This window comes from Athene cunicularia, assembly GCF_003259725.1.
Source record: "Athene cunicularia isolate RWA chromosome 3 unlocalized genomic scaffold, athCun1 chr3_part1, whole genome shotgun sequence".
NCBI lineage: Eukaryota > Metazoa > Chordata > Aves > Strigiformes > Strigidae > Athene > Athene cunicularia.
In genome coordinates, this window is record NW_020799097.1 from 107741465 (window position 1) to 107767737 (window position 26273).

The window sequence follows — 26273 nt, forward strand, 5'->3', positions numbered from 1 at the left end:
GGAGATGTATATTTATTCACTTTACAAAGAGGGTGGTATTTAGTTGCAACAGCTCCATTTATAGACAAATATATTATTGTACATTATAGTGGTGAATGGCTCAAACCTTTACCTTGTTTTGCTCTTTAAAATGTTTTGCACCACTTCAGCTTCCATTAGCTGAGCAAATAGCTGTCCTTGTTCTGCCACTGAGAGATTAAAAATCCGTAATAAAGGTATAGCTGTGCGCTATGTATTCACAAGCATTCACCTTCTCATTTCCCTGTGTTACTCCCCTCTCCACACCCAATTCAACACAGTTTGTCCTCTGGGTTAGCATTAAACTTATATACAGCCTCCATTAAAACAAATTTAGGAGCCAGTGATAGTTCTAATGTCCTTTTGAAGCACAAGAAAAGTCATTGAATTGTACATATAAAAGTCTTGAGTTCAAATTTGTTAAAAAAAGAAAAAGCCATTTTTAAGTCAGGTTGGCATTTAGATATTGCCAAGGCATGGCTAAACCAATGGAGGGTGGGGGGAGACGGGAGAAGAATTTCAGTAGAGAATTTAAATATTACAAAAATATCTGTTTTTTTTCTTTTTTCCGTTGTGTTTTTTTTACAAATGCAGCAGGATGCCCACTTGCTATTGCTAACTGAAGCATGGAAAGAAGGTATAGACCAGTTGTCTTTGATCCTTGGAATATTTGAAACAAATTCAATGTAAAGCTGAACCAAGTTTACCACACAAACAGCGGTGGCAGATTTATTTCACTTGAGATACAAATGCATGTCCACATGACAGGCATAATCTGACCATGAGGTGGAAGAAATGTTTCTATAAGTAAGCGCAGGGAAATAGGGCGAGAGAAGGCTGGCATGGTTAAACATTCTGGATTCAGAAATGCACAGTGCCCCACATGTGCCTCTGCACGCAGGTTGCGCATGAGTCTGCACTTCCTATATGCAAATATGGCATCTTTCAGCAAGATGATCCAGAATTAAGAGTTTGGTGGCCCACTTGTTTGAACTGTTAAAATTAATTCTTTCGTGCTGCTATTCTTCTTCACTTTCATTTTCTGGTTCCAAATCAGAATCACCATTGATCTCCTTTTCAACAGTCATTTCTTGTTCATCAGATTGCTCCTCTTTTTCTTCATCTTCATCCCAGTTTTCCTGAGGAAAAAATAAATGGGAATATTTGAACCTTTGACAGTCACACAATTTCTGCTACAAGCAGGAGGGAGATGATCTGATCCAACTCCACTTACATCAGAGTCTTTATCTGCAATCATCTCATCATCTGAGCCTTCCTCCTCTGAGGATTCTGCAAAGAGAAAACAATCCCTCAGTCTGAAGAAAACAATGCCGAACCCCACATGTTGCTAAGTCTCCAAACTGTGCTACTTCAATTCCAAAACTAATTCTACCCAAAGATTAGGTTGATCAACATGAATTAGGAACAAGTCACTTCCATTAACAATTATACAGTACAAATTTGCAGTAGGAAGAAAGGCCAATCTGGAAGTGTACATGCATACACACAGACATGACTACCTTGAGGTCCTGCTGACTCAAAAGTGGCTTGACTCTATCTACCTGAGAAAGAGAGCAGCTAACACTAGAAATTCAAGGTTGCCAATTAAGCTAAGCAGCATACTGAACTTCCAATTAACTGATTCTTTAATTTGTGAAGCAGGATGGGAGGGTATGACAGGAAATAAAAGGAGGGGAAGGAAGGAACAAACAATCAACTACGAGATGCATGCATCATTAACGACTGTCCTTCCTGCCATGGACTTCCCACAGAAACTCTCTATTTGGGGACTGTATGCTAATGGATAAGGACAGGAGCATGAACAGCCATCATGTATCAGATGTCACGTGAATTCAGAAGCTGAGCTACACCTAGCATACAACACTTACCATCTTCATATACCAGCTTCGCAGTCTGATTAACCTCAGTTGCATCCTGAACTGTTTCTGATGCTGCAACCTGAATGAATTTGCAGATTAGACTTAGATGCAATCATATATTCCAACCTTAAAAGTCAACAAAACTCAAAACAATTTATGTGAAGCCTCCATCAAGTCTAACACATGTTAATTCGTTTACGGTAGTAAAGTTTAACAGCCAAACAAGTACGAAGGACAAAGTAAAATTTTAGAGGCATCTGTCCTGAAGTGGCCCGGTACCTCCTACTTATTCCCCTTTAAAACTCTATGGGTTAGTAGACACATTTGGCAGGAAAAAATGTGTAACACTTCCAATGAGCATGGACTAACTAGATAGTCAATTAAGTGTGCTGCTTTAAGCGTTATCAGCATAGCTGTACAGCAGCTGTTTTAAGCTCCCGATGACAGGTCCCATCAGATTTGATCACAACAGGAAGTTAAGTCTGCAAACGACACTTCTTCATGTTATTTAGTTGGAACTCACCTGGGTGACAAGAATGAAGAGTCTTCCATGCAGACGGGAAAGCTTTTGCAAAGTTTTTACTCTGCTCTCCATTAACTGATATAGCATTCCCAGCTGAGGAATAAGGTCTGGCAACTTAAAAGGAGAGAGGGATAAAGAAAAAATGAAGCTGTTGACCAACACATCACAGACGGCTTATTTTAAAATTTTTTAAACTACCTTTGTACACTTGGGGCAAACAATCCTTGCTCACATTATTCTAGACAGAAGGGAGAGCTGAGGGCTCACAGAAACCACTGCAATTTGACCAGTTCATATTTAGCCATGTTCAGAAACATCATCTACTTTCAAAACATGGCAATTCTTATACTACTTTTCCTTTCCATAGTCACTGCTGTAAGCAGGTGTCGCAGCACTATTTGGAAAGTTGTGTAAATGGGAACTGAATATAAACACCAGTGTACGAACGCAGCATCAGCAAGTTCTGAGGTACAGCGATCCTCTAATGGAAGAGAGGACTAGAAGTGCCAGAATGCCTTTTTTGTAACTGAGCAAGAGAGCTTTATCCATCGCTTGTAAGGCAAGGCTGGACTTCAGTCCAGAAGCTAGGACATTACTTACTACCCTGCCAACTTTGGCACACCTTTACCCTATGAATCTAGCCATGCACAAGGTAGTCTCAAGATGAGCATTACAACAGCAAGGCAAATTTAGTTCTGTAAGATTTAGCAACCCAGGGTAGATTACTCTTTTGACAGTAATTTTGTTCCCTAACTCTCCCAGGTATGACATAACTTATCTTGGTTTGACTTTGGGTTGACTATAATTATGTCATGAATGACTAAGACAAAAAATTTATAACCAGTGTGCAGCAATTCAGCAAAAGTGGCAGAAGTATAGCCCTGTACATTGAGTTGGGCACTGTGATATGTGGAAAGCAGAAGACAGATTCCTGTAGGAAGAACATACATATATTGAATAATTTAAAACTAGTTTTAGTTATGTGCATTAACACTAATGCAAAATACTTACTGTGGAAAGGTAGGATGCATGTAGAGTAAAAACAGACTTCAGCCATCGAACCATTAGTGAGGCACTGGAAAAATAAATTATATCAAAGAGATAATGGCTGAGAAACACCTATTTAACATTCCAGATGCTAAACAGTTCTATAGGAAGTGCTTCTCTTTCATTATATAAAAAGACAAATGCAGATGGAAATAAACCAGTTTGACTATCCAGATGAGATACCTATTTAAGTTATTTGTTAGGAAAAGAACAGACATTTAATTGAGAGATTAAACTAGACATGTTCAGGGGTCTCTGTTTCTGACATCTTTTATGTAAGGTTTCAGTGAATAAAAGATCAAAGCGTGCTACTTTTTTCTCCGCCTACAATGAGGGAATTTTTATTTTTAAAAAAGTAAAATAAAAAGCAACAACAATAAACTCACCAACATTAAGGACAGCTAGTCTCAGTAGAGCTATCCTTATAGCAATGTAACAAGATAGGGGGTGTGGGGGAGGAAGAGCTGGTTTTGTTATTAAACACACCACCAGGAGATGTCTAAATGTATTTAATAATTAAACTGAATAAGCTATACATCTGAAAGTTATTTTATTTTACATACGCATCAGGTTTGCAGTGTCGATATTCTGGGACTTCAGATACATTCCCAGGGTTATATGCTTATTTCAGGTATCCTTTTCCCTTTTTAATTTCACTTCAGCCACCCTGAGAAAGCACTGCCTTAATAAAAGTTGTTCTTTGCACCCACAACCAGGTGAGAATTTTTACTTCAAGATGCTGCAGTTTAATTACAGGTACTATGGAAATTAATCACATAGGTGAAGGGAGGAACCATAAAACATACTCTAGAGAAGTTTCAAATAAATTAAACTGTAGTTGAGCTGTCTCTTACCTGTATGGGTTGCCCTGCAATCTCTTTGTAAGCTAAAAGGACAAAAATAGCCAGCAATAAGTAAGAAACACATAATGAGTTTAAAAAAACCAACATTACATGCATGTGACAGCCCTGATGTTGGGGCAGAAAGATCTCCAGGCATTTGAAGTTTGCTAGGATTAACCATTGCCAGGCTCCAGAACACTGCACTGCTGACTCTACCATCCTACACACAGGCTGCTAACTTGTGGTAGCTGAGTTTCATAATTACAATAAAACTAGAACTCTTAACAGGCAATATATATCCAGTGAAACTTAAAAGTGGGCAGGAATACATAGACGGAAATCCCTTTATGTGCCTCTGTGTATCTGCTTAGTAGAGCAGCTGTTACAACATGGACAAGTTGGGGAAACAAGTGAAGGTAGTATCGGGTAAAGGCTTTTTCACAGAACCAATATCAAGCTCTGGAGAAGACAGTTATATGATGATCTGTTCATCCACTGAGATTATATAGTCAAAAACTTGCACTTAGATTCTCTGACAAAGGTCCTAGAGAAGAAATGCTGCACCTCAGTAACATAAGTCTAAGGAGGTGTCATGACACTTGCTTAAACGGTCTGAACATTCAAAACCAGGCCATCTGCATAATTCAGTTAAGATTAGTACCACAAGTAAAAATTAAATCTTACTTGTGGCTAGCACATTAAAAATCAAGAGAAATCTAACCATTTACTTATGTTACAGAATGTCAGTCACATAACAAGAGCAACTAATTGATGTTCAGTTTAAACAAAGTAATATCTAGATAAGGCTAGTTATTAAAGTATTTCTGTCTAAATAAAGGTTTTATTTAATATCACTGAATAAGCAGTTCAGCAGCCAAATCCTTTTAAAATTATTACTAAGTGATGTCACAAAGCTTAAAGATAGCAACTGGGCTTCTGAGCTATCCTCAAAAGAGGAAGGAAATTGCCCTTCAATTTCCAAGTGCTGTCTCAAACCCACTGCTGTAAGTACATATTGTATTTTTCTTTCTCTCACATGAGTATCTAGCATATTTATGCTCACATAACTTGCTCTGGCTAGCACTGCTATTTTCATGTTTCAAATTATCATCCATATTAAAGTTTAGTTTAAAGGATGTAATGGTAATTGTTTGCCATGGACTAAACAAGTTTTAGCTTAACTGCTTCCTTTTCTTTTTATCACATAATCATTTAAAATAACATCACATGATCTAATGCTCTTCCAAGCTTTGACAGTGGTACTTTGTCCTTTGGTTAAGCTTCAGAGAAGATAAGAGCATATCAGATATAAATTAAGAACTATTTCTGTCCTGTAAAACTACCAAACCAATTTCATAGGTAAAAATAAAGAGACATATCCTGGATTTTCCCCAGCTAGAACACAAACCAAATGTGGCTTGTATGACAGTACAAGAAATGCAGTCTCTCCTACCTCATGCAGCAGTGGAATGACAGCATGTATAGGCATTCTGGCTACTGTGTTCTTTATTACACTTTCCTTTCTTGTGTTAAGCACTCTCTGTTAAAATGGAAAAATATGATCATTGTTTTAACATGTGTACAAGCAATAAGCACAATCAAAAATTCCTGGTTTTAAATCTCTACTCCATTTAAATTTCTACTCCATTACCTTTGTATGCTAAGATGAGGATAACAAGTAAAAGATTTACTGTGAAAAGGAGTTCCACTTTTCAATTCAGCTACAATTAACAAAGTAAGACACTGAATTAACCCACTTTAAAACAATCTAGCATTGCCTCTAGTCCACCCACCCCATGTTAGAAAGGAAGCATCACAGGCACATTAAAATTTTCCTTGCTATTTTCTGTGCTTAACTTCTATAAATAAATGCCTTTCACCAGCACCTGTGACAATTTCTATTCAGCATCAAGTTCTTAAGATTTTATTTTCCTGCCCCAGAACTATTATTTCCTCCTAGTCCAAGTGCAACTGATAGCTTTTTGAGTGAAACTACTATCACCAATTCATTTTTCAAACAGTATCTACTTGGAAACCATACATTCAGGAGACTAAGCACAGATTATGCCCCAGCTCAAGCTAAAGGGAAGATGGCTGCATTAGTAACATTGCTTGTAAAACATCCGAACTGTGACATAACAAATGTATCATAAACAGAAGTGTCTCAAAATTCATGGACTGACTCAGAAAGCAAAGTAGATAACAACAAAAAAGTAACACTGCTACTATCATTAATACCACTGCCTCGAGCAGCAAATCAGCAAAAAGCAGCGGGGAGAAACAACAGGTTCTTGACTGTTCAGCCTCCTCAGCTTTCAGGAAGGTTCCCCACAAGTCTCAGTGAATAGATTAAACAGCATACAATGATCGTGTAACACTTACATTTAAGATTTCTGCATCGTTGCTTTCCAAGCCCTGAACCAAAAGTACCGCAAAGCTATCTGTTTGTGGAAGGCCACCTGGAGTTTTTACTTTGCTCACATCAATATCCAATGCCTCTAGGCGCTCCTCAATGCTTTCCTGCAGACAGTAAACAAGGGCAGTGCTGTTTCAGTGCAGACTCTCAGAAACGTCAGCTGAAAGCAAAGTACCTAACCTACAGCATTCCCTGATTCCACTGGAAAATAACACAAATTTTGCATATTCTTTTTAAAGTACCAACAGAGAATAGCCTGAGAAAAGAAGAGAAGATGGAGTTTTGAGTGAAAAGCAGTAATATACCTTAGCACAGAGACACAGACATAAGCATGTGACAAAGCTCTGCAGGAACATGGCAAAACTACAGGCAAGGCACACAGGCTTGAACAAGGGCAAGGTTTTGAGCAGAGGGAAGTCTTTTTCATACTAAAAGATGGTATCATTAACCTTGTTTCCACACCAAACAAAGCAAGTCCAAATTGACCTAAGAAGTTACAATGATGATTTATGATTCTAGTGTATCCCTTATTGCTGTATTTAAAAGAGAAAAAAACTTTACTGTTGTCTCTCCCGGTTTCCTCTTGTTTTTCTTTCTCTCCTTTCCCGAGGATGGAGTTTTGACAGCTGTACTATGTCCTGGAATGCCAGGCACTAGAACTTTGGTGTCGGAGTTCACAACAGGCGTCTTTACCTAGCAGACAGAGATAACCACATTTGCATGAATTGTTAATACTTTTCTTCCAATTTAAAATACTGATTTTATTCCGAGACTGTCGTATACATGGTAAAACCAGCCTGCCACAACCCATTTTCTTGACACAGATATTAGCAAAATCCTACATTTTTAAGAGCCATGAATAACCTCAAGCAACAGTCAGCTAGTTTTCATAATTAACTAAAGCAACGGTCTCTCTGGAATCCCCTGTGAATTATTCTTCTTACAAGCTTGTTCCATAACACTCACCAAACTAAGTGTTTGTATCCAACAACAAATATTTGGATGTTTGCTAGCAACAGATACCACGTGTACTAATAGTCAGGCCCATAAACCACACGCAGATTAATTCAGCTTCCACTGGAAGGGAACTGATCACGAACAGCAGCAGTAAACAGTAAAAGGTAGTTAATATTCACTTGAGTTCCACCAATTTTCTTTTAGGGATTGCTCAAACACAGAACTCAGTAGACTTTTGACTAAAGACCATGACGACAAACAAAGTAACCTTAGGTTATACCAAGCAACCTATGGCATCCATCTTCAATGAACCCAAAGGAAACTGAATTTTAAAGAAAATATATTTAATAACCAAGCGGTCCCCTGACCCACAAAGGATGTAAGGGAGTTTGCCACTTCCAAAACATCAAGAATGCTACTTGCTACTTCCAGAATTTCTTTAACCAGTGTTTCTGTGCAGGGCCTTTCTTCGAAGTACCTGCCCAAAATTCTGTACATGTGAAAGCCCTGCTGAGTGCCCAATGAAGTGATACAAATATAATCTACTACACTGAGCAAAGCAACTTCCATATACTTTGTGTAAAAGTAAAAAAAAAAATTGATTTTTTAACTCAGGAATTTTACTGTAGAACAGCAGTTGTGTTAAAATACTACCCCCTTTCCTCACCACACTAATCACTGACCTTCTCCCCACAAGGCACGCTCAGACAGCCAAGAGAAATGTGTCTTCACTGGAATTCAGCAAGAAGCGAAACCAAGATAGGTATCATCACTGCATGCCAGGGAGTTCCTACACCTCTCACCACATTTCAGCTCTGCTACCTGCCAGCTCCAGGACTGAGGAATCAGCACAAAACCCCGCCTGGCTGATGGAGCACCAGATCCAGTAGGTAACTTGAGGGTTAGAAAACCAGCGCTCACTTCACTGATAGTGCAAGCGTTTCAAATCTTCAAGGCCTTGAATATGCACACTGATTAAGAACTTCACAGCCTGTCTCTAAACACCCAGAGGATCCTGCATGAGAGAAAACGGTTGCAAGTGGCCTCAGTGGTCACTGTGGACATCATATTCTCTGTTAGTAGGAACACATGAAAGCTGCCTTGACAAAGAGCCAAAAGGACATGCCCTTTAAGGCTCCATTACACTTTAGACTCTACATTTAGACTAAAACAAAGCCATCCCAACTTCACCCCAAACCATCAGGGTCAAAGAGGCTGTACAAACTGACAGACTCTAGGGTAAGGACTGATCTCAAGCAGAAAAGAAACCATCAGCCAGTCCCATCTATCAAGCAGACCTGCTGAGAACAGGACTTGCTTCGAGCTACAGGAGGGTAACTGTGTGTGAGAAGATACTAGGACACACAGCAGCTCTGAAGCACACTCTACCCACACCTGCCCAAGTGCTATGGACACCTGTAGCTCTGAGCAGGTCCGAGTTGCTCTGAGCAGGTCCGTCCAGAAATCCAACTTCATTTTAAAAGAGAGCAGTGAATTCAACCATTTCCAAAGTCAAACAAGAGGAGCAACAAAAATCGCATTTCACACAAAGCTCACCTTTGTTAGAGCAACGTCTGTTTTAAGTGACAAGGCTTTCTGGATGTCCCTTATCAAACACACATGGGATTCAGTGGTGTTCAAAGACTAGAAGGACAGGAACAAAACCAGTTAACATATTTGAGATTCACCCCTGTGATTTATTACACTACTGAAATATGAGAAAAAATTCCAGAGGTATAAAGTAGAATGAACTTTTTTACACTCTAGACCAGCAGCTGCTTTGCACATCTGCATTTTGTTACCAGATCTCTATGTTCTCCAAAGAAGCTTGCAAACTGAAACAGTATTAAAACCAGTTTCAGTGGCCTAACTCAGTTACAGATGAAATGGTAAGAGACAGCAATAATGCCAAGTTGTATTTTAATTGAAAGAATGAAAGAATACAAATCATCTTTCAAAACAGCTCAGGAGCAACAGGCATAGCTCCCAAAAAAGGGGAAAGGAATAAGCTTTGCCTTGTTATACAATTTGAAAAAAGTAAAAAAATAAAAAAAATCCCTTGAACCAAGAACAGTATGCAGTCCTTATTACAAAATCCAAAACCTCTCCAGTAAGTTTTACATACCACTTTCTCTATAATGGGCTGTAAGGTGTTTCCATACACAAGCAGCAGAGACTGTCTGTCTGTGCAAAATGCAGCTGCTAGAATAGGGACTGGTTTTGGTGTGGAATCCTCATCATTTCCAGGCGTTGCTATCTGGATAGTACAGTTTGATGTTAAGGGCTTTTTGCAATAACTGAAAAAAAAAAAGGAATTTAAAAATTCCAAGAGGTTTAGCTCAAAACACTTCAGTACCCTGCACATACAAGCACCTTCCCTTAGCAGGTCCTCAGCAAACTCAGCCAGTTTATACCTTTTACAGATGGCTAAGGTGAAGTACAGACACAGAAAATCTTGGCTAAAGCAACACTTAACACCAAAGTGCAGCACAGCCCCAACAATTAAGTTCTCCATAAATCTGCTCAGTAACCCAAGACAAAAAAACAGCTGGAACCTGGTTTGTGAAGAGATATAAGAGCTTAAGGCAGCAGCATGACAAGACTGAACTTTGCATTACAGTAATACCAGACCTTTCCCAAAGACACCCTCAAGATTAATACTAACTTACCCATTTAAGATATGTTCAAATAAATGCAATTGCCCATCTCTGCACACAACTGCTAACTTCACAGGCTGAAAGAAGGCACAATAAAAGATTTTAATTAGATCAAAGGACAAACCTCCCATAAGTACAGAGCATCAAGATACAGCTGCATGGCTACAGTTTGACTTTTTTCAGTAACTACACACTTTAAAGACATAACTAAATCCATAAGGAAGACCAAAGACACTAACATCTCAAGAACATTTAGTACAATTACTAGGAGACAAAAAGATAACTCATAACTTACTGTATCACTACTGATACATCCAAAAATGAATACTTTGCACAGAAGACTATGTCACCGTAAGCAGCAAAGTTCAAAAAAATATGGTACCAAACATGTCTAGAAGCACAGGTGACAGGCAATGACACTGTAAATACACTTAGAGGAAAGAAACTGAGATGAGTACACTCTGAGCGATTAAACGACAGGTGTACATTACAGAATACGCTTATCAAATACAAGCAGTATGAGGGCGCAACTGGAAACATTAGAAACGACAGCATGAAATACTGCTTTTAGAAAAGGCGTCTAGGCAACAGGAAAAAATATTTTAAATAATTACTGGAACAGATTGTAAACATGTTTCGCACACAGACATGTGAAGACAACTACTCTGAAAGACTTGTACTTGTTGAAATTGAGAGACCTGGGGAATGCACACTGCTACTTTAACTCATTAAAGGCTAGTTAACTGAAAATGCAGTTATGCTGCCAAAGCCACCTGAGATCAGAAAAAAAACAGAACCATACGCAAATTGGATTTTTAGAAAGAAATTTTTTGTTGGTTTTGCTGCCAAGTTCTAACAACCATTTTGATCACTAACTTGTTCTAAATAGGAAAAAACTGATATTTCTGCCATCATGAGCAAGATTTCTGAAGAAAACACTGAATTTGCACTTAGCAGCTTTGAAAAATGAGTATTTCAAACTATCAGCTTTATAAATGCACCTGTAAAATACCCTTACACCATGAATTGGCATTCAGATCTCATCTCTGCATAACAGAACCTGAACACAGAGCAAGCTTCTTTTTTTTACACCCTTAAAAGGAAACTGATGTGACAATTGAAAATTGCTGAACATATTTGGTTACAAACTATTGCTTCTACCTCTTCTTTGACTTCTGATACAGTCAGGTCAATAAAGGTTGGTTCATCTGTTACTGTGAATGACATCACGGCATTCTTTTCTTTCCTATCTGATCTGATCTGCCTGGAAGACACAAACAGTACACATTATTTTCCACAGCACAAACATACCCTCTGCACCTGAAAAACATTATAAACCCTAGAAAACACCAGTGACTGTGGTAGTATCTACTCCACCCAAAAATACTCATGTTGTAATTTCAGCTTTCAGCTTAGAAAGTGTTCTTACATTCCAAGTGCAAAGTAACTCCCAAGTGAAATTTAGCAAGAAAACCTAGCATAAACCTTATAGTAAGTACAAAGAGCAAGGAAGTCTATTACACAGTATGTTCCTGGCATACACTAGTGATTCAAATGGCAACTGGAAGCATGCTCAGACACAGCCAAGGAAATTCACATCTTCATTCAACAATCAGTGAGATGAAAGCACCATTTAAGAGATCATCACTGCATTTTTCCAGGGTGCCCCTTTGGTTTAATAAGAGTTCAGAACATACTTGTTGAGTCTATCTTCAACATTGATCATAATCAAAAGTTATAAACTGTGAAAAGCTTACATACCATACACTCAGTAATCGGTCATGTATAGCTCCAGACAAGAAATAAAGCCCTGTAATTCCATCGAAGGCCTTATTTTCATTCATAGGTTTCACTGTGGTAAACATTAATGATGACACCGATGTAGCATGGCCTGTGAAATTCTAAGAGAAAAAAAAAGAATCTTTCAGTGATTGCCATAAGCAGTCATATGGCAAAAATTAAAACGTTAGTTAACAAGGAACATTAGGAAAGATTCAAAAGTTACTAAGTCAACAAAGACATTTCAGTGACTTTTTTACTAGTGATCAGCTTCCTTGCATTTCTGTATTTCAAGGAAACTATTTCTGACCCTCCAGATATTTACCAGAATTTTAAAAGTTAAATGGGGAATCAAAGGCCAATTCACTGAGATTCACTCCATGCAAAAGAAATCACATCCACCCATACTGTCAGAAAGCACTTCTTCCACCATCCCCAATTTTACACTTCAACTTTTACAGTGAAACTAGATTCATAGTTTCCTTCTCAACTGTAAGATGAATGCACAGGTCTCCTGACACTCTAAGGATTTTCAACCTGCCACCACCAAAAAAAAAATAAAAATTGGTTCCTCAGTCTACAATCATAAATATTGGTTTTGGCAGATATACATGGTAGTTGCCATGTGCCAGCAAGCCCACAGTAACAGCACATGTGTACAAACTCATCTGACAGCAAGTGCAGGAGATTCAGAGACTAGCTGCAACCTATCTGCTAGCAAGCAAAAGGAACATGGCCATGTTCAGGAACAGCTAAAACATGGTAATTTGCTCATGTCTGAGCCCTGCTCAGGGAATAAGGAGGGTATTGTTCCTGTGCCTTCCAACTGTTTCAGTAGAAAAACTGATAAGACCGTAAGTTATACGAAGTTTAGCAAAGAAACCTGAAGGCTTCAAGGAGGGACTCATGTTGAAAGTCAGGGAGCTTATGCAGAAAGCCATGCCAGCAGTAACTAATACTCTGGTGAACAGAGGTCTCCTGCTAGAAGGGTATCAGAAACAGACCCAGTGAAAAAGCACAGCATCCATTTCGGCTACAGGCTTGAGAAAGTGCTGGTAGCATGCTCAGACACAGCCAAGGAATTTAATGTCCTCATTCAACTCTCAGCAAGTTGAAACCACAGTTGAGGGTATCATCACAGCAACAGCTTCCAGCAATCCCCAAACTGCAAATTGTCTCCTCACACCCAGTGAAATTTTCAGATCTCCTATCAGGAAATGTCACCAATAAAGAATGATTTTTTTTGGTCCTGTTTAACAAAGTTACTTACTCTGTAGACTTCTTTGGTCTCCAGGTCCCACAGCTTTATAGTTCTACCAGCTGACAGCAGCATTTTCCCATCTGGACTGATGCACAGAGAGGTAACACTGCTATTGTCGCCTTTCCACTTGCTAGAATTTGGATGAAGGGATTTTGTATGAAGGGAGAAAAGTGAAGAAATAGAAAAAACAATATTCATTAGCATAATCTCAAAATGCACATCAACCATGCTGGAAAATTTAAGGCAAAAATTATTGAAAAAAAATAATTTAAGTAGTCAAAGATGAGGTCAAAGCTATTCTGTTTCTGCTCCCTTTCAAATTAGTTCACACAGAAATACAGCAACTCAAAAATGTAAAGCAATTTATTATAGAACTGACTTTTTTTTTTTTTTAATATTTACCTATTCTGTTCTGAATTCCTCTCTCAAAGTTCTCTAAACAGGGTAAGAGTTCTCTAACTCAAAACAGGGTAAGAGGAGCCATAGCATTTCAAGACTTCCCTTTGCATCAGAAACCAGAAAGCTTACACCAATCCATTCAGAAAGGCCTTCTCCACACTAAAATTTGGTTTCAAAGCCCCTTCAGTTCCTGGCCCTGCTCCCAAGTCTGTCAGTGGCACTGACAATAATAAACTTCGTCTTAAAGGTCTATGGTTCAAAGTACTATTTAAGATAAAAATAGAAAAGAAAGGTGCTGTCATGAAAAGCTTGCATCTGCTTTGAAGGAGTCTGAGTACTACATATTTCTCGCAGGCCAAAATTGCAAGGAAAGCATTAACACAAACCCTTCACAGTTAGGAAGCAGCCTGCAACCCATCATATCCTGATTTCTCATGTCCAAGCAGCACCTCTCCGTCTTCCAAAACAGAGCTCTTTCACTGTATTACTTTTGATTAGATTTCATAGAAGCTGAAAGCTTTACTGCCTACAAACTTGACAAACAACATCACACCCTATGGAGAACATGACAAGATTTCGTATTCTCTTCCAAAGAAAAGGTCAGGACTAAGAATTTCAAACCATTTCATAATGTAAACCCAAGAAGGTATTTTTCAATGTACTAAAAAGACTAGTCTAAACTAGACTGCAGAAAATAAAACACAACAAAACCCCATTAGTTTTTACTTCAGATACTCTTCATATAATTTTACAGGAAAGTGTTTTAAAACAGGATATCACGAAACAATAAGCTGCATAAGAAGTACAGAATGCCTCGGAGTATTCAGAGTATATAAGACATGAAAAAGCTACAACCAGAGAAACAAGAGGTCATCCAGAAAGTTTCAGACTACTTCCCTCTAACACCTTGTCTTGCCTCTTCAGAAATCTCTTCCCCAACAGCTTGTCCCTCTGCCAGAGGTTTCAGTGTGCTGCACAGACCTCCTGAAGTGGTTCTATGGATTAATTCTACAGTAATTAAGAAAGTCAAGTCTAAAGCCATGTGGTTTCAATTCCCTGTCTAGCAGTCCATACCACTATAGGAAGATGTCTAGAAACCTACAAATCAAAAGAAGTTAAATACCCTACCCCAGAAGCAACCATCGTGTATTCTCTGTGGGACACTTAAGGATTCATTTCCAGGTCCTGACAAGTGTTAAAGAGTGCAGGCACTCTCACATGTACACTGGGCTGGAGCAATTATTTTGAATAATTTGTTCCTTCTAGTCTCACCAATTTAGGTAAATTTTTAGAGAATCATTTTCTTCTACTCCTTCCAATGTCACTGACCATATGACTCATCACCAGAGAAAAAATTCATTTAAAAAGCATTACATTATATTGCTGGTGTACTTTTAATGTATAAACTCCAGGAATTATTTTTTGGTGCCATCTTTAAAATTAAAGAATACAATGCCTCTTATCACCTTTTACAACCACCCCCAAAAAAGTGACAGTATGGGACATGGGCAGAGGGAAACACGCCAGATGAAGCATGACAGGAAAAATTCTCACATTTCCTAAGAAAGCAGTATGACTGAGACCCATCTCAAGTATCTGTACACGAACACACATGCTATGGGATATAAACAGGGTGAATTATAATAGATGTCCATGGGCAGCTTCAGAGCTGTGATCTCACTGGCATCACAGAAAAACAGTGGGATAGCTTGCAAGACAGGAATGCTGCAATAAATGGACCTTCAGGAAGGCACTTCAGCAAGGACATGCCAGGAAGGCAAAAAGGAGAGAGGTTTCTTGACACAAAAGCGTACCATGAATGCAGGGAGCTTTCCTCTGAAACAGGCAAAGGGCCAGCAGAGAACTTACAGGTATGTATGAGAAGAGATCAACAAGGGTGATGTGGTGGGCATCTGCCACAGATTGTCTGATTCAAAAAGAAATAGATAATTCTTCATAATCCCACACCCTGGTTCTTCCAAGGGGCTTTAAGCGCTCCAGCAACTGCTGGAAGGGCAGCATAGGAGGGCACAAGCAGTCCCAGAGATTGCTGGCAAGTGCTGAAGACCTTTCCTTGATGCAAGTGATTTATAACTGTACTATGAAAGGTGCTTTACTGGATCAGCTACTCAAAAGAAAAAAAAAAAGGAAGAACTGGTCAAGAATGTGATGGTTCATGACAACCTTTCAGCTATAGCAACCACAAAACAATGGAATATGAGACTAAGGAAAACAAGCAATACAAACAGCAGAATTACAACCCTGAACTTCAAAAGAACTTCTCCGCAACTTATGCGGAGAACTGACTGGTAGGATCCTACTGGAGGCTACCCTAAAGGGGAAAGGGGTCTTCTAGGATAACCTCCTCAAAGCAAAAGAACTGTCCACTCCAAGAAGCAGAAAAATCACCAGTTATTGTAGAAAGCTGGCTTAGCCAAGTGGGTAACTCCTGACTCAACTCAAAAACACAAAAAAGAGGTATAGAGAAGGTGAAATTGGAGATCAAAATATAAAATTGTCCAGGCATGCAGGGACAGAATTAGGCAAAACTTAGCTGGTGTTCAAACCAGCAGGCAATATGAAGGCCAACAAAAGGACACCTACATACAGCACATCAGCAGCAGTAAGATGATGACTGAGGAAAGCGTGGGCCTGCTGCTGAACGGTGTAGGGACCCATTCACTACACAGAAAAGGCCAAAGCACTCAAGAGCAAAGTCTCTCAAGGCTCCCATGTTCCCAAACCTAGTGCCAGAGTCAGAGGGAGCAAAGCACTCCCCATAGTAAAGGGAGATCAAATTAGGGATCACAACAGCAAGTTCAACACATTCAACTCCTTAAAACTGAATGGGCTGCATCCAGAACTACTAGGGCCAGTGTTACTACAAGACCACACTATCATTTTGAGGGGCCATGTAGCTGTCCTGGTTTCAGATGGGACTGAGTTAATTTTCTTCCTAGTAGCTAGTACAGTGCTGTGGTTTGGATTTACTGTGAGAATAATGTTGATAATGCACTGATGTTTTAGTTGTTGCTAAATAGTGCTTATCCCAAGTCAAGAATTTTTCAAGTTTCCCATGCTCTGCCAGCAAGCAAGTGTACAAGAAGCTGGGATGGAGCATGGCCAGGACAGCTGATCTGAACTAGCCACAGGGATATTCCATACCATCAAACGCCATGCTCAGTATATAAACTGGGGGGAATTGGCCAGGAGGGGCAGATCACTGCTCAGGCATCAGTCAGCAGGTAGTAAGCAACTGCATTGTGCATCACTTACCTTTTCTTGGGATTTATTTCTCTCTCTTTTATTATATTCCTTTTCATTACAATGTTTTTATTGTTATTATTATATTTTATTTAGTTATTAAACCGTTCTTATCTCAATCCATGGGTTTCACTTTTTTTCCCCCAATTCTCCTCCCCATCCCACTGGGAGAGGGTAGAGGGGAGGCTTGAGTGAGCGGCTGTGTGGTACTTAGTTGCTGGCTGGGCTTAAACCATGACAGTAGCTCAGGAGAAATTTCTCACGACTTTACAAGAAAAAAGGAAGAAATAAGATATATCCATAAGAGAATCCAGGAAACGGATGGTTATGTAACAAATCTACCTGGATGCCATTTCCAGGCACACAAAGGTCAAAAAAGTGACTAGGAACATCCAGCATAGATTTACAAATGGCGGATCATGCCTAACAACCCAACTGCCTTTGTAATGAGACAGATGTCTTGGTGGATGAGAGGAGAGCCAAATATGCCATTTAACTTGACTTTAGCAACACTTTGAGAACACCTCACATAGGATCCTTGCAGCCAAATGGGAGATATAGACTGAATGGGTGGACTCCAAGGAGGGATAAGATCTGACTGCATCACTGAGTTCAACAGTTGTGATCACTGGTAGAGAGTCCAGCTGCTCGCCAGTTACTGGTGCCACCCCGTAATGACATCTCAATACTCTTTAATATCCTCAGTAGTTGCCCAGGTCTTCATTAATGACATCAAAACAGGATAGAATGCACACGTAACAAGTTCACATTCAATACCAAATGACGGACAGCAGTTGATACGCTGGGGGTCGGGGCTATTACTCAGGAGCATCTCAGCAGGCTTGAGAAACACACTGTCAGAATCTCAAAGGAAAATGTGAAGTCCTGCACGTGGATGGAAAAAATCCCAGTACAGGCTGAAGATAAACGGCTAGAAAGTAGTTTTGCAGAAAAGAAGCTTGCTGTCCTCGTAGTCAACTTGAACATGAGTGTAAGCAGAGAGTCCTTGCAGCAACGAGGTCAGCTGCATACTGATTTTCATTAACTAAAGTGTAGTCAGCGGGTTGAGGAAAATGATTCCTCTCCTCTGCGCAACACTTTGAAACTTCCTCTGAGCACTATGTCCAGTATGGTAGAGCACATGAAAGTCACTGACATAGTGGAGTAAATCCAGTGGAGGGCCACGAAGGCAGGTGAGGGACTAGAGCATGTAATGTAAGAGAAAGGTGAGGGAACTGGGTGTGTTCAATCCTAAGAAAAGAAGGCTAAAGGGAGATTTTATGGTCATCTTCTGTTACTTTACATCAGGGTCTCAACTTAATACAACCCAAGGATGCATCTCTTTTCTAGGGAAATCAAAGAAGCTACTGACAACAGGCTGTCTGCAGTGCTCACACCATCTTCAACAAAATCAACAGAGCTGTAGTAATAACAACACAACAGCAGGAAATGTTACAGAAAAGGAACAACAGCATTACAGAAAGCTCAAAGTGCCATCACACACTAGGCTTTTACTGAAGTAAGATAACCACGATCATTAATAGATATCTTGGTTTCTTCTTTCAAGTTTAAAAACATATTGACTTTATTACAAAAGAAAGTAAACGCCTACACCCAACACCTTGTTACTCTGCACTATTCTCAATTTTGCTCAACAGTACTTCAAAAACAGCAGCAGCTTGCTCAGACAGCCAAGTGGAACTGTCCCCACTGCACATCAGTAGTGAGCGAAACCAAGTGGGTTATCATCATAGCAAGGCCCTCTGCACAAAATTAAATGTGCATGTAACCAACTTAATTAGAATGAGGTGTTCCAGTATCTGCTCCTCCATATTTCCAAGGATATTTTCTAGAATTTAGGTTTTTCAACGTCCCAAAAGTGACTACGTCTCACTAAAAGTTAGCATAGAGGGACCCAAATCCCCCTCAGCACATTACTTGTTTCATCTAGTCTTTACAATACAGGAAGAAACCCAACTACGAGAATTACTACTTTGTTCCTTAATAAATCTACTTCCAATCTCAGAAAAAATAATAGTCAACAGTCAATTTTGTACAGTGGATGTGAAGCCTGGAGAGCAGAATGCAGCATTTCCAACAGAGCCTCACTAAAACCTGTGAGGAAAATGCATAAAAGCAAGTGCGAACAAATTCAACCAAAAACCGTCATCGCTTACCACTTTACTTTGCAGGTCTGTGTGTTCCATTCCACAATGTGTTTGTCCTCTGAACAGCTATACAAGCAGCAGTTGTCTTGATGCCATCTCACACAGTTTACTCTGTTGTCATGACCACCATCCTACAAAAGGTAAAAGGGCATCAACTCATTAATAAATTGTCTTGACTACTGAGTGTTGCCCACACCAATGTGAACAAGCTGCTCTTTTGACAACTAAATTCCCATCGCTGACAACTTGAAGAAAGAATGTGGTTTTAAAGACCAATATACATATACAGTTACATAAGTTAAAGATATTTCATATTTTGATACGTACACATAAGTATCTGAATCAATTTCTGTTCTAGCATTTAACAAAAAAATTGTCTTGCCCACTATTTTTATACACACAGCCAAACAAGGCCATCTAACAGTATGGAATTTGCTCAAAGGAAAGGCTAGCACAGAGGCTTTGCTGACAGTCATCTAAGTGCCTGCTTGCTTAAGTACATTCAGAGATGAGAAGCCTCCCCTTTGTACCCAGCATTCAAGAGTGAGCTGCAGGAAGACCTAGATAGGCTGGAGAAGTGGGCTAACAAGAGCCTTATGAAGTTCAAGAAGGACAAGTGTAAGGTCTTGCACCTGGGAAACATAATCCAGGAGTGCAGCACAAGCTGGGATCTACCTGGCTGGGGAACAGCTCTGTGGAAAGGGACCCAAGGGTCCTGGTGAACACTCAATATGAGTGAGCAATGTGCTGCAGCAGCAATGAAAGCCAACAGGATGCTGGGTTGCATCAACAAGGGCATCACCAGCAGAGATAAGTCATCATCACAATCTACTTGGTGCCTGATGGGCCACACCTGGAATACTGTGTCCAGTTTTGGTCTACGCTATAAAAAAAAAAAGAGATGTGGACAGGCTGGAGAGGATCCAGAGAAGGGCCACAAAGCTGATCAAAGGCCTGGGAAGCCTGCCATGTGGGGAAAGGCTGAGAGAATTGGGTTTATTCAGATCTGATAGAAGGCGGCTTAGGGGGGACCTTATCACCATGTTCCAGTATTTAAAGAGTGGCTACAAAGAAGACAGAGACCCCATTCTACAAGGAGACACATGGAAAAGATGAGGGGTAATCAGTACAAGTTACTCCTGGGGAGATTCTGATTGGACACTAAAGGAAAATTTTTCACATCAGCCACTGCAATGATCTCCCCAGGGTGGTGGATTCCGCAACATCAGACACTTTTAAGATTCAGCTGTAGGGCCATCTTGTCTAGACCGTGCTTTTGGCAGGAAGGTTGGACCAGATGATCCTTGAGGTCCCTTCTAACCTGGTATTTTAGGATTCTATGATCATGAGATCAGAAGACCCTATAAAGGGGTAACATTCACCTCTCCCAACAACCAAAATCTCTGCATCTTAAATATAACCTTTAATCATTTATGAACATACTACCCCGAGTTTATAAAATTCCACTATTTGAATCGGCACCAGTCAGCTCAGATTACTCCTAAAAGCGTCAATGAAAATTGGCTTTGAGCAAGACAATATACATCATAGCAAGGTATTCTGTTCAGTAAGGACAGCTAAAAGTGACAGTTCTTGTTCTAGCAGGAATAATCTTTTAATTCAACCTTTATGTAAAAAACAAAGTAGTCGCCAAATAACATCTCCTATCCTGCTCCTATGGCAGAGCAGCCAGTGTTTTCAAAACAAGTGAAACTGTGAATTTTAACGTGAAACTTTTATTTTGTTCAGTTTTCAGGCATAAATACAGCTTTTCCATAAAACAGAGTTAAGTGTTAGCTAGTATCACCTGCATGTATCACAAGTTTAAGAAGTCACTGCTTTCTCTAAATTCATGTACCTCTACCACCTTACAGTTTAGAAGCAAAAGTATGCCCAAGTATCTCAAAGTATTGCACAGAGTCATTCATACAGATTTATTTTGGTTAAGTAATCCAAGACTAAAACCAAGGTATTTAGGAGTAACAGGGAAGTTATCAATGAGAGAGACAAAACCATCATAGCTCAGTGGAGAGAGCTCAAAAGCTTCCACAAGGGAGGTAAGTTCACAAAAGAGTCCATCAACATTACGTCTTCCCATGAAATGATGAGTACTTCAATCCTGCCCTCCTCTCCAACAAACAACACTGTGCAGGAATGGAGGGTATGACACTCCCACTGTGTTATATGTGTTATCTCTCCAATCAGGCATTTCATCGTTGCTGTTATTTTTAATGCAAAATAACAAATCTATGCACAATGTTAGATATTACAATAACTTTGAAACCAAGATTTCTCAACATGTACATACTGCCAACAATAGCAGAAACACTACTTGAAGATTCCCGAGCACCTGAATTACTGCACTTCTATCCACACATGCAACTATTCAGAAAAAAAAAAAATATCTGAATTATGTTAGTTTATTCCATTTTTGAGCAGCAGAAAGAACAGCATAAACTGACTGAAACCATCAGTATTTGGTAGCATGTGATGAAGAGTGTATTACTTACTAGCTTGCTCTGTAACTCTCCTTTTACTGTGCTGTACAACAAAATGCTGCCAACTGCTGTACCAATAGCCAGAATATCTAACTGCTTGTCCACATCTGCAACTTCTGACTTCCGTTTTTTCCTCTGGGGCCCATCCTGCAAAATCCAAAAAGATAAAACATGAAACAGATTAGTCTGACCAGCTAATTTCAGTGTTAAAGCAGAGGGAAAAAAAACTTTGGTAAGTTTGAGACCCAGTCAGCCAGCACAAACTCTGCCAAGACACAAAATGAAGACACTGAAGTGCACAGCAACCTACAGACTCATCTTGTACCTCCATGTACAAGGTAAGAGTGCTGCTATGAGTCAGGTGGAAACATCTGGTGGAGGCCCCTTCCCAATCCTAGCAACCACATGCATGAAGGAAAAATACACATTCAAGTTTTTCACAGAGTTCATGTCCCAGAGGCAGAGGTAAAGACTAACACAATCAGAATACTTCACCCGCAAAATGGCAACGCTTGATAAAGAACAATCAGTTTACTTTTTCTCAAAAGCTATTCAGAAGAACCGTACAAATATTAAGTATTCATAACACCTCTTAAAACGAAAGTCCTACTCCACTCTGCAGAGAGAAGCAATGAGGACTAAGCTAAGTGCTGTGCCCAAGTCCTGTCATCAGTACCAGAGGTCCTCCTCTGAAAAGGCAATTCTTATATCTTTACTCTCTCACTCTACAAGTGCTATCAGCCACTTCAGGTAGAGATTTCACTTCACCTCTCAAAGAAAAACAGGTGAATGCAGCCCATCACTGGGAAGGGGAGAGGGAATAAAACTGGTTCCTGGGCATGTGTAACTAAAATGGAGGGCAGAAGCAGCCACTTAATTTATTCTCACTAGGATAATCTCATATAACTAATCACACACACAGAAAGGAAAAACCGTTCAAGGACTTCTGAAGAAAAAAATCATCCCTAATGCTACCGATTATTTTTTAATTGCAGTTTGGTACATCTCCTTCAATTTGTTTCAGCAAAATATTCTCTCAACTTTAAAAAAAAATAATTATACACAAGCTTCCTCTACAGAACAGATATATTTGCACCGATGAGCAGCCAGAAGAAGCCAAAGGAGACTGATAAAATAACTTGAGCAACCAGGTCTGTGCAAGCTCCATGTGGTGTAGCTAATCTGTCATACAACAGACATCGCACAGCAAGCATAAATAATTTTTACTCAGGTCCAGAGATATAATGACAAACCAGATTTGGGAGTTTTTACCACAACTATGATTTAAAAGTATAACAGCACAAGGTAAGTACTTTCATTCTTTGAAGCAGGACTTACTTTTCCTCTGTACTGAACACAGACACCTTCTGCAAGGAAAAGTGTTTAGGTTTAGGCCAATAAATACCAAAATGCTATATAGACACTTTTACATCAAACGCAGGCTCTTGAGGAAAGAGATTACATTGGGTTTTTTGCAAGCATTTGTTTAGGCTTAATCTTCCCTGGAAAAGCGTTCATAAAATATTATGAAAACACAGGTGCTGTGAAACCATCAGTCTCAAAGCACAACCTAGTAAATCAACCAGGTTTTAAGACAATATGTGAGAAAAGACTCAACTAGTTAAATTTTTGCAAGTAATGCTGACTAAGACATCTTGTCAGATGCTGTCTGACATGCATCTCCAATGGCTATGTGGCCCTTGACTTTGCAAGTACAATTTATGTGTTTTCTGGTACTTTTCAATCTCTTTATGTAGCTCTACTGTTTAGCTCACACACCCCCACTGCAAAGCAAGATCACATTTAAGAACAATTTTATTCTTGTCCCTTGCATAAAACTTTTAACTAAAATTTGTTCACCCTTCATTTCAGTCTGCTATGGCCAATCTCCCTTGGAATAACCCAAAGATACAGCAAAATTCCCACTAAAGTCCACAGTTATTTTCAGTGTGAAGAAAGCTAGAGGCAGTGAAGGTTTTTTCCAATCATTTTTTCACATATATTTCTTTACTGACCATCCCTTTATCAGCATTATCAGTGGGGAATTTTGTCAGTAATTTTTGCATGAAAGAAATGCCAGTGGAAAATTCAGACACATACTAATGTCAGAGGTGATTTGAAATCACACTTCAAGAACTAAAAATAAAGTTAAAAAATAATCCAACATCTCTACCCTGCATTAGATTAGTACACAGACTGCCAACTGCAGTAGAAATCCATGTGGGATTCACTTGCGAGTCAGGGTCTTAAGCATAAGAGCACCCTGTTTTCACTGATAGGATAGAGAGCTGAACTATACCAAGTATCAGTTTCCTTTTGGTTTTTTTCAGATTTATGGAAACTCAAAGTTTATTTAGAAATCCATCAACTTTGCCTGAAAAAGTACAGTGTTTTAATTAGTAGAGGTAGTTAAAATAAGTTATTTGAAAAAGTACTGTGCACATACTTTTCCATAATGCTCTTACTTGAACAGGTCAGCCACTCAGACTTTTTTTAACAAAAATCTCTGCTGCTCAAGCATGAAGTAAAGCACTTAAAACACTGATGGGGGGAAGCCTAAACAGCCTTAAGAGTTGAAGATGACAGAGTAGTTGCAGCTTACTAGGAAGAAAGTGGAAGAAGGTATTTTGAAAGTTGGTGGTCCACATACTCTTGCACAAGGCATCACTTCATGAAGCAGGAGATGGTGAACACCGCAAGCAGGAAACACTGACGCTATGAAAGCACGTGTGCAGGGAACATCCCAATAAGCCACCACTGCATCAGCAATTCCAGGGCCTGCAGTTCAAAACTTTATTTCTAATACTCCCCTGTAACACATGGCCTTCATTAACAGGGCAGCAGTTCAAAACATACTTAGTTTACACGTAACTTGGCCAAACACCATTTACAGATATCTACTGGCACAGTTTTACTCCTGAACACCAGATACTAGTACTACCTAGACAGATGTCAACTCTCCAGGAATATAAAAAAGACTAAACAATGTCAGAAAAAACACATTCAATAAAATATATTTGACAGAACCATCACAGCTTTAGTTCTTCAGTCTAAGGACAAACAAATGAATTGTAAAAGTTTATGACATAATTATTCCAAGAAACGGTGTGCTTTCCAGCTCTACTTGAAAAAGTACCAACTTTCAAGCAGTGGACAGCATCCAAACTACTGGAATAATTAGAAAGCACTGAGAAATATCCAAATGCTGTCTGATTAAATCTATATTTCATACAACCCTAAACCAGGTTGAACTGGAGCATTTGTGGGTTTTCGGGGTGGGTCTCTAGAAAAGGCTTAGTTTTTAAAAGCCACTCAGAAACCTCCTGTGCTTGACTTGCTGCACCACAGCAGTATACTATGTTAGCTTAAGTTTTATTTCACACAGGATAGATTAATGCCATTTTCCATGCCAATTTCAGTTTATTTAAGAATGAAGAACTTACACAGCCCTGCAATTAATGCTTTTTTTTTTTTTCAAATTTAAATGACAAATGAACAAGTTATGGCCAATCTAAAACTAACCCTTTCTGTCGCATTCTTTAAATGCTTTGGGAGTTTTTAAAGTTTAAGCACTAAGCTGCTCAAATGAAAAGAATGACACAGTATCATCTTCCTCTGGATTTGTAATCTGTGTGTTAAGCGTTCTGAAATAGTTCTTACAGTAGTTAAAATACATCAAATTGTTGATATACCAAAACACACTTTAAAAAGCCCTCCCTCCTTCTTATGATAAATGGGATGGATTTCACATACTTCATCCAAGGGATACATCTTTTCTCAGGAAATCATATGTTCTAGCTAAAAAAAAAAAAAATTACTTCAACATAAAGAGGATGAAAAGGTACCTTACTGTATATACTCCAGATATTTTCAGGTCGAGTGTTCACCTGAGGTGAAGTTAAATAAAACAAATTCAAGGCGGAGAACATCCGAGCCCTCTGATGCGCGTTCTTAATAAAGCTACCGAATACCTTCTTGCAGGATTCCTGAGCTCAGGAAGACGCGTCACTGACAGCGTAGCAGCTTGCATGGACATACTGCCAAGAGTAAGGAAGTGTGGAGAGATACTGCCTTTACTGGGATGTGAACTGGACGTAAACTAAGAGGACGTACAGCAGCCGACCTGCTCTGTAGCATCACCTCTTCGATTAAGGTGAGATGTGCCGTGAAGTAACATACCTGGCTCCTTCAAGGAAGGCTTCTTCCATGCAAGTTATACGAAAGACAAATGATTTTACACAGTCAGTGCTTCTGTTGATAGACCCTTTTTCTTGTTTAAAAAGAAATAATAAAGCTTCTAGTGCTGCTTCCCCCAACACGTAAAATTTGCCTTGTGAAGAGCAATCCTGTGATGCTCCTCTGAGAGGAGCGGATTCCCCTTACGGCCCACCACCCCGGGGAACGCCACGCGTGAACATGCCCCAAGCACCGCGCGAGCGGGGGTCGGTGTCTGAGCCCCGCGGAGCTCCGCACCGTCCCACGGGTCCATTCTCCCATTCCCCGCACCAGGACTCCCGCGTCTCCGCTCCCCGGCCCGCCCGGCCACGCCGACCCCCGCCACATG

At 39.6% G+C, this 26273-nt stretch overlaps 2 protein-coding genes and 4 non-coding genes across 9 annotated transcripts in view; 1 reads left to right on the forward strand and 5 right to left on the reverse strand.

The window, feature by feature from the left end:
- On the reverse strand, positions 1 to 26265 carry WDR43 (WD repeat domain 43). 4 transcript variants are annotated; one of them, XM_026844946.1, is made up of 19 exons: positions 25681 to 25853; positions 25555 to 25596; positions 21722 to 21856; positions 19221 to 19342; positions 13390 to 13510; positions 12102 to 12241; positions 11502 to 11604; positions 10353 to 10417; positions 9809 to 9980; positions 9241 to 9327; positions 7288 to 7419; positions 6693 to 6830; positions 5764 to 5850; positions 4323 to 4354; positions 3433 to 3496; positions 2422 to 2535; positions 1908 to 1977; positions 1253 to 1308; positions 429 to 1157 (listed from the first exon to the last, which is right to left on the reverse strand). In XM_026844946.1, exons 5-19 carry the CDS (start codon positions 13450 to 13452, stop codon positions 1038 to 1040), a joined length of 1443 nt encoding a protein of 480 aa, XP_026700747.1. In that variant the 5' UTR covers positions 13453 to 13510; positions 19221 to 19342; positions 21722 to 21856; positions 25555 to 25596; positions 25681 to 25853; the 3' UTR covers positions 429 to 1037. The 4 variants fall into 4 exon arrangements, with proteins under 4 accessions (XP_026700745.1, XP_026700747.1, XP_026700746.1 ...); XM_026844944.1 differs by lacking the exon at positions 25681 to 25853 and having other exon boundaries at positions 1 to 1157; positions 25555 to 25673; XM_026844945.1 differs by lacking the exons at positions 25555 to 25596; positions 25681 to 25853 and adding an exon at positions 25889 to 26265.
- On the reverse strand, positions 8383 to 8461 carry LOC113478963. The gene has a single exon (XR_003398170.1). It is a non-coding gene; the product is annotated as a small nucleolar RNA SNORD53/SNORD92 (small nucleolar RNA).
- LOC113478966 lies at positions 11910 to 11993 on the reverse strand. The gene has a single exon (XR_003398173.1). It is a non-coding gene; the product is annotated as a small nucleolar RNA SNORD53/SNORD92 (small nucleolar RNA).
- LOC113478965 lies at positions 13180 to 13263 on the reverse strand. The gene has a single exon (XR_003398172.1). It is a non-coding gene; the product is annotated as a small nucleolar RNA SNORD53/SNORD92 (small nucleolar RNA).
- On the reverse strand, positions 18723 to 18800 carry LOC113478964. Its single transcript, XR_003398171.1, has one exon. It is a non-coding gene; the product is annotated as a small nucleolar RNA SNORD53/SNORD92 (small nucleolar RNA).
- Positions 25651 to 26273, forward strand: part of TRMT61B (tRNA methyltransferase 61B) — a 7721-nt gene continuing 7098 nt past the window's right edge. The window contains exon 1 of the mRNA XM_026844655.1: positions 25651 to 25792. Coding sequence (XP_026700456.1) covers positions 25651 to 25792 — 142 coding nt within the window. The remainder of the gene's footprint in view (positions 25793 to 26273) is intronic.

Bases quoted from the DNA above. Each gene is read 5' to 3' on its own strand.
- WDR43 (XM_026844944.1), bottom strand. From the start codon at position 25,638: ATGTTCTCCGCCTTGAATTTGTTTTATTTAACTTCACCTCAGGTGAAC. The intron at 9,981-10,352 runs GTAAGTTAGTAT...TTTTTTTTTCAG, and splicing joins TTTGAACATATCTTAAATGG to TTATTGCAAAAAGCCCTTAA. The intron at 1,978-2,421 runs GTGAGTTCCAAC...AAATTCATTCAG, and splicing joins TCTTCATTCTTGTCACCCAG to GTTGCAGCATCAGAAACAGT.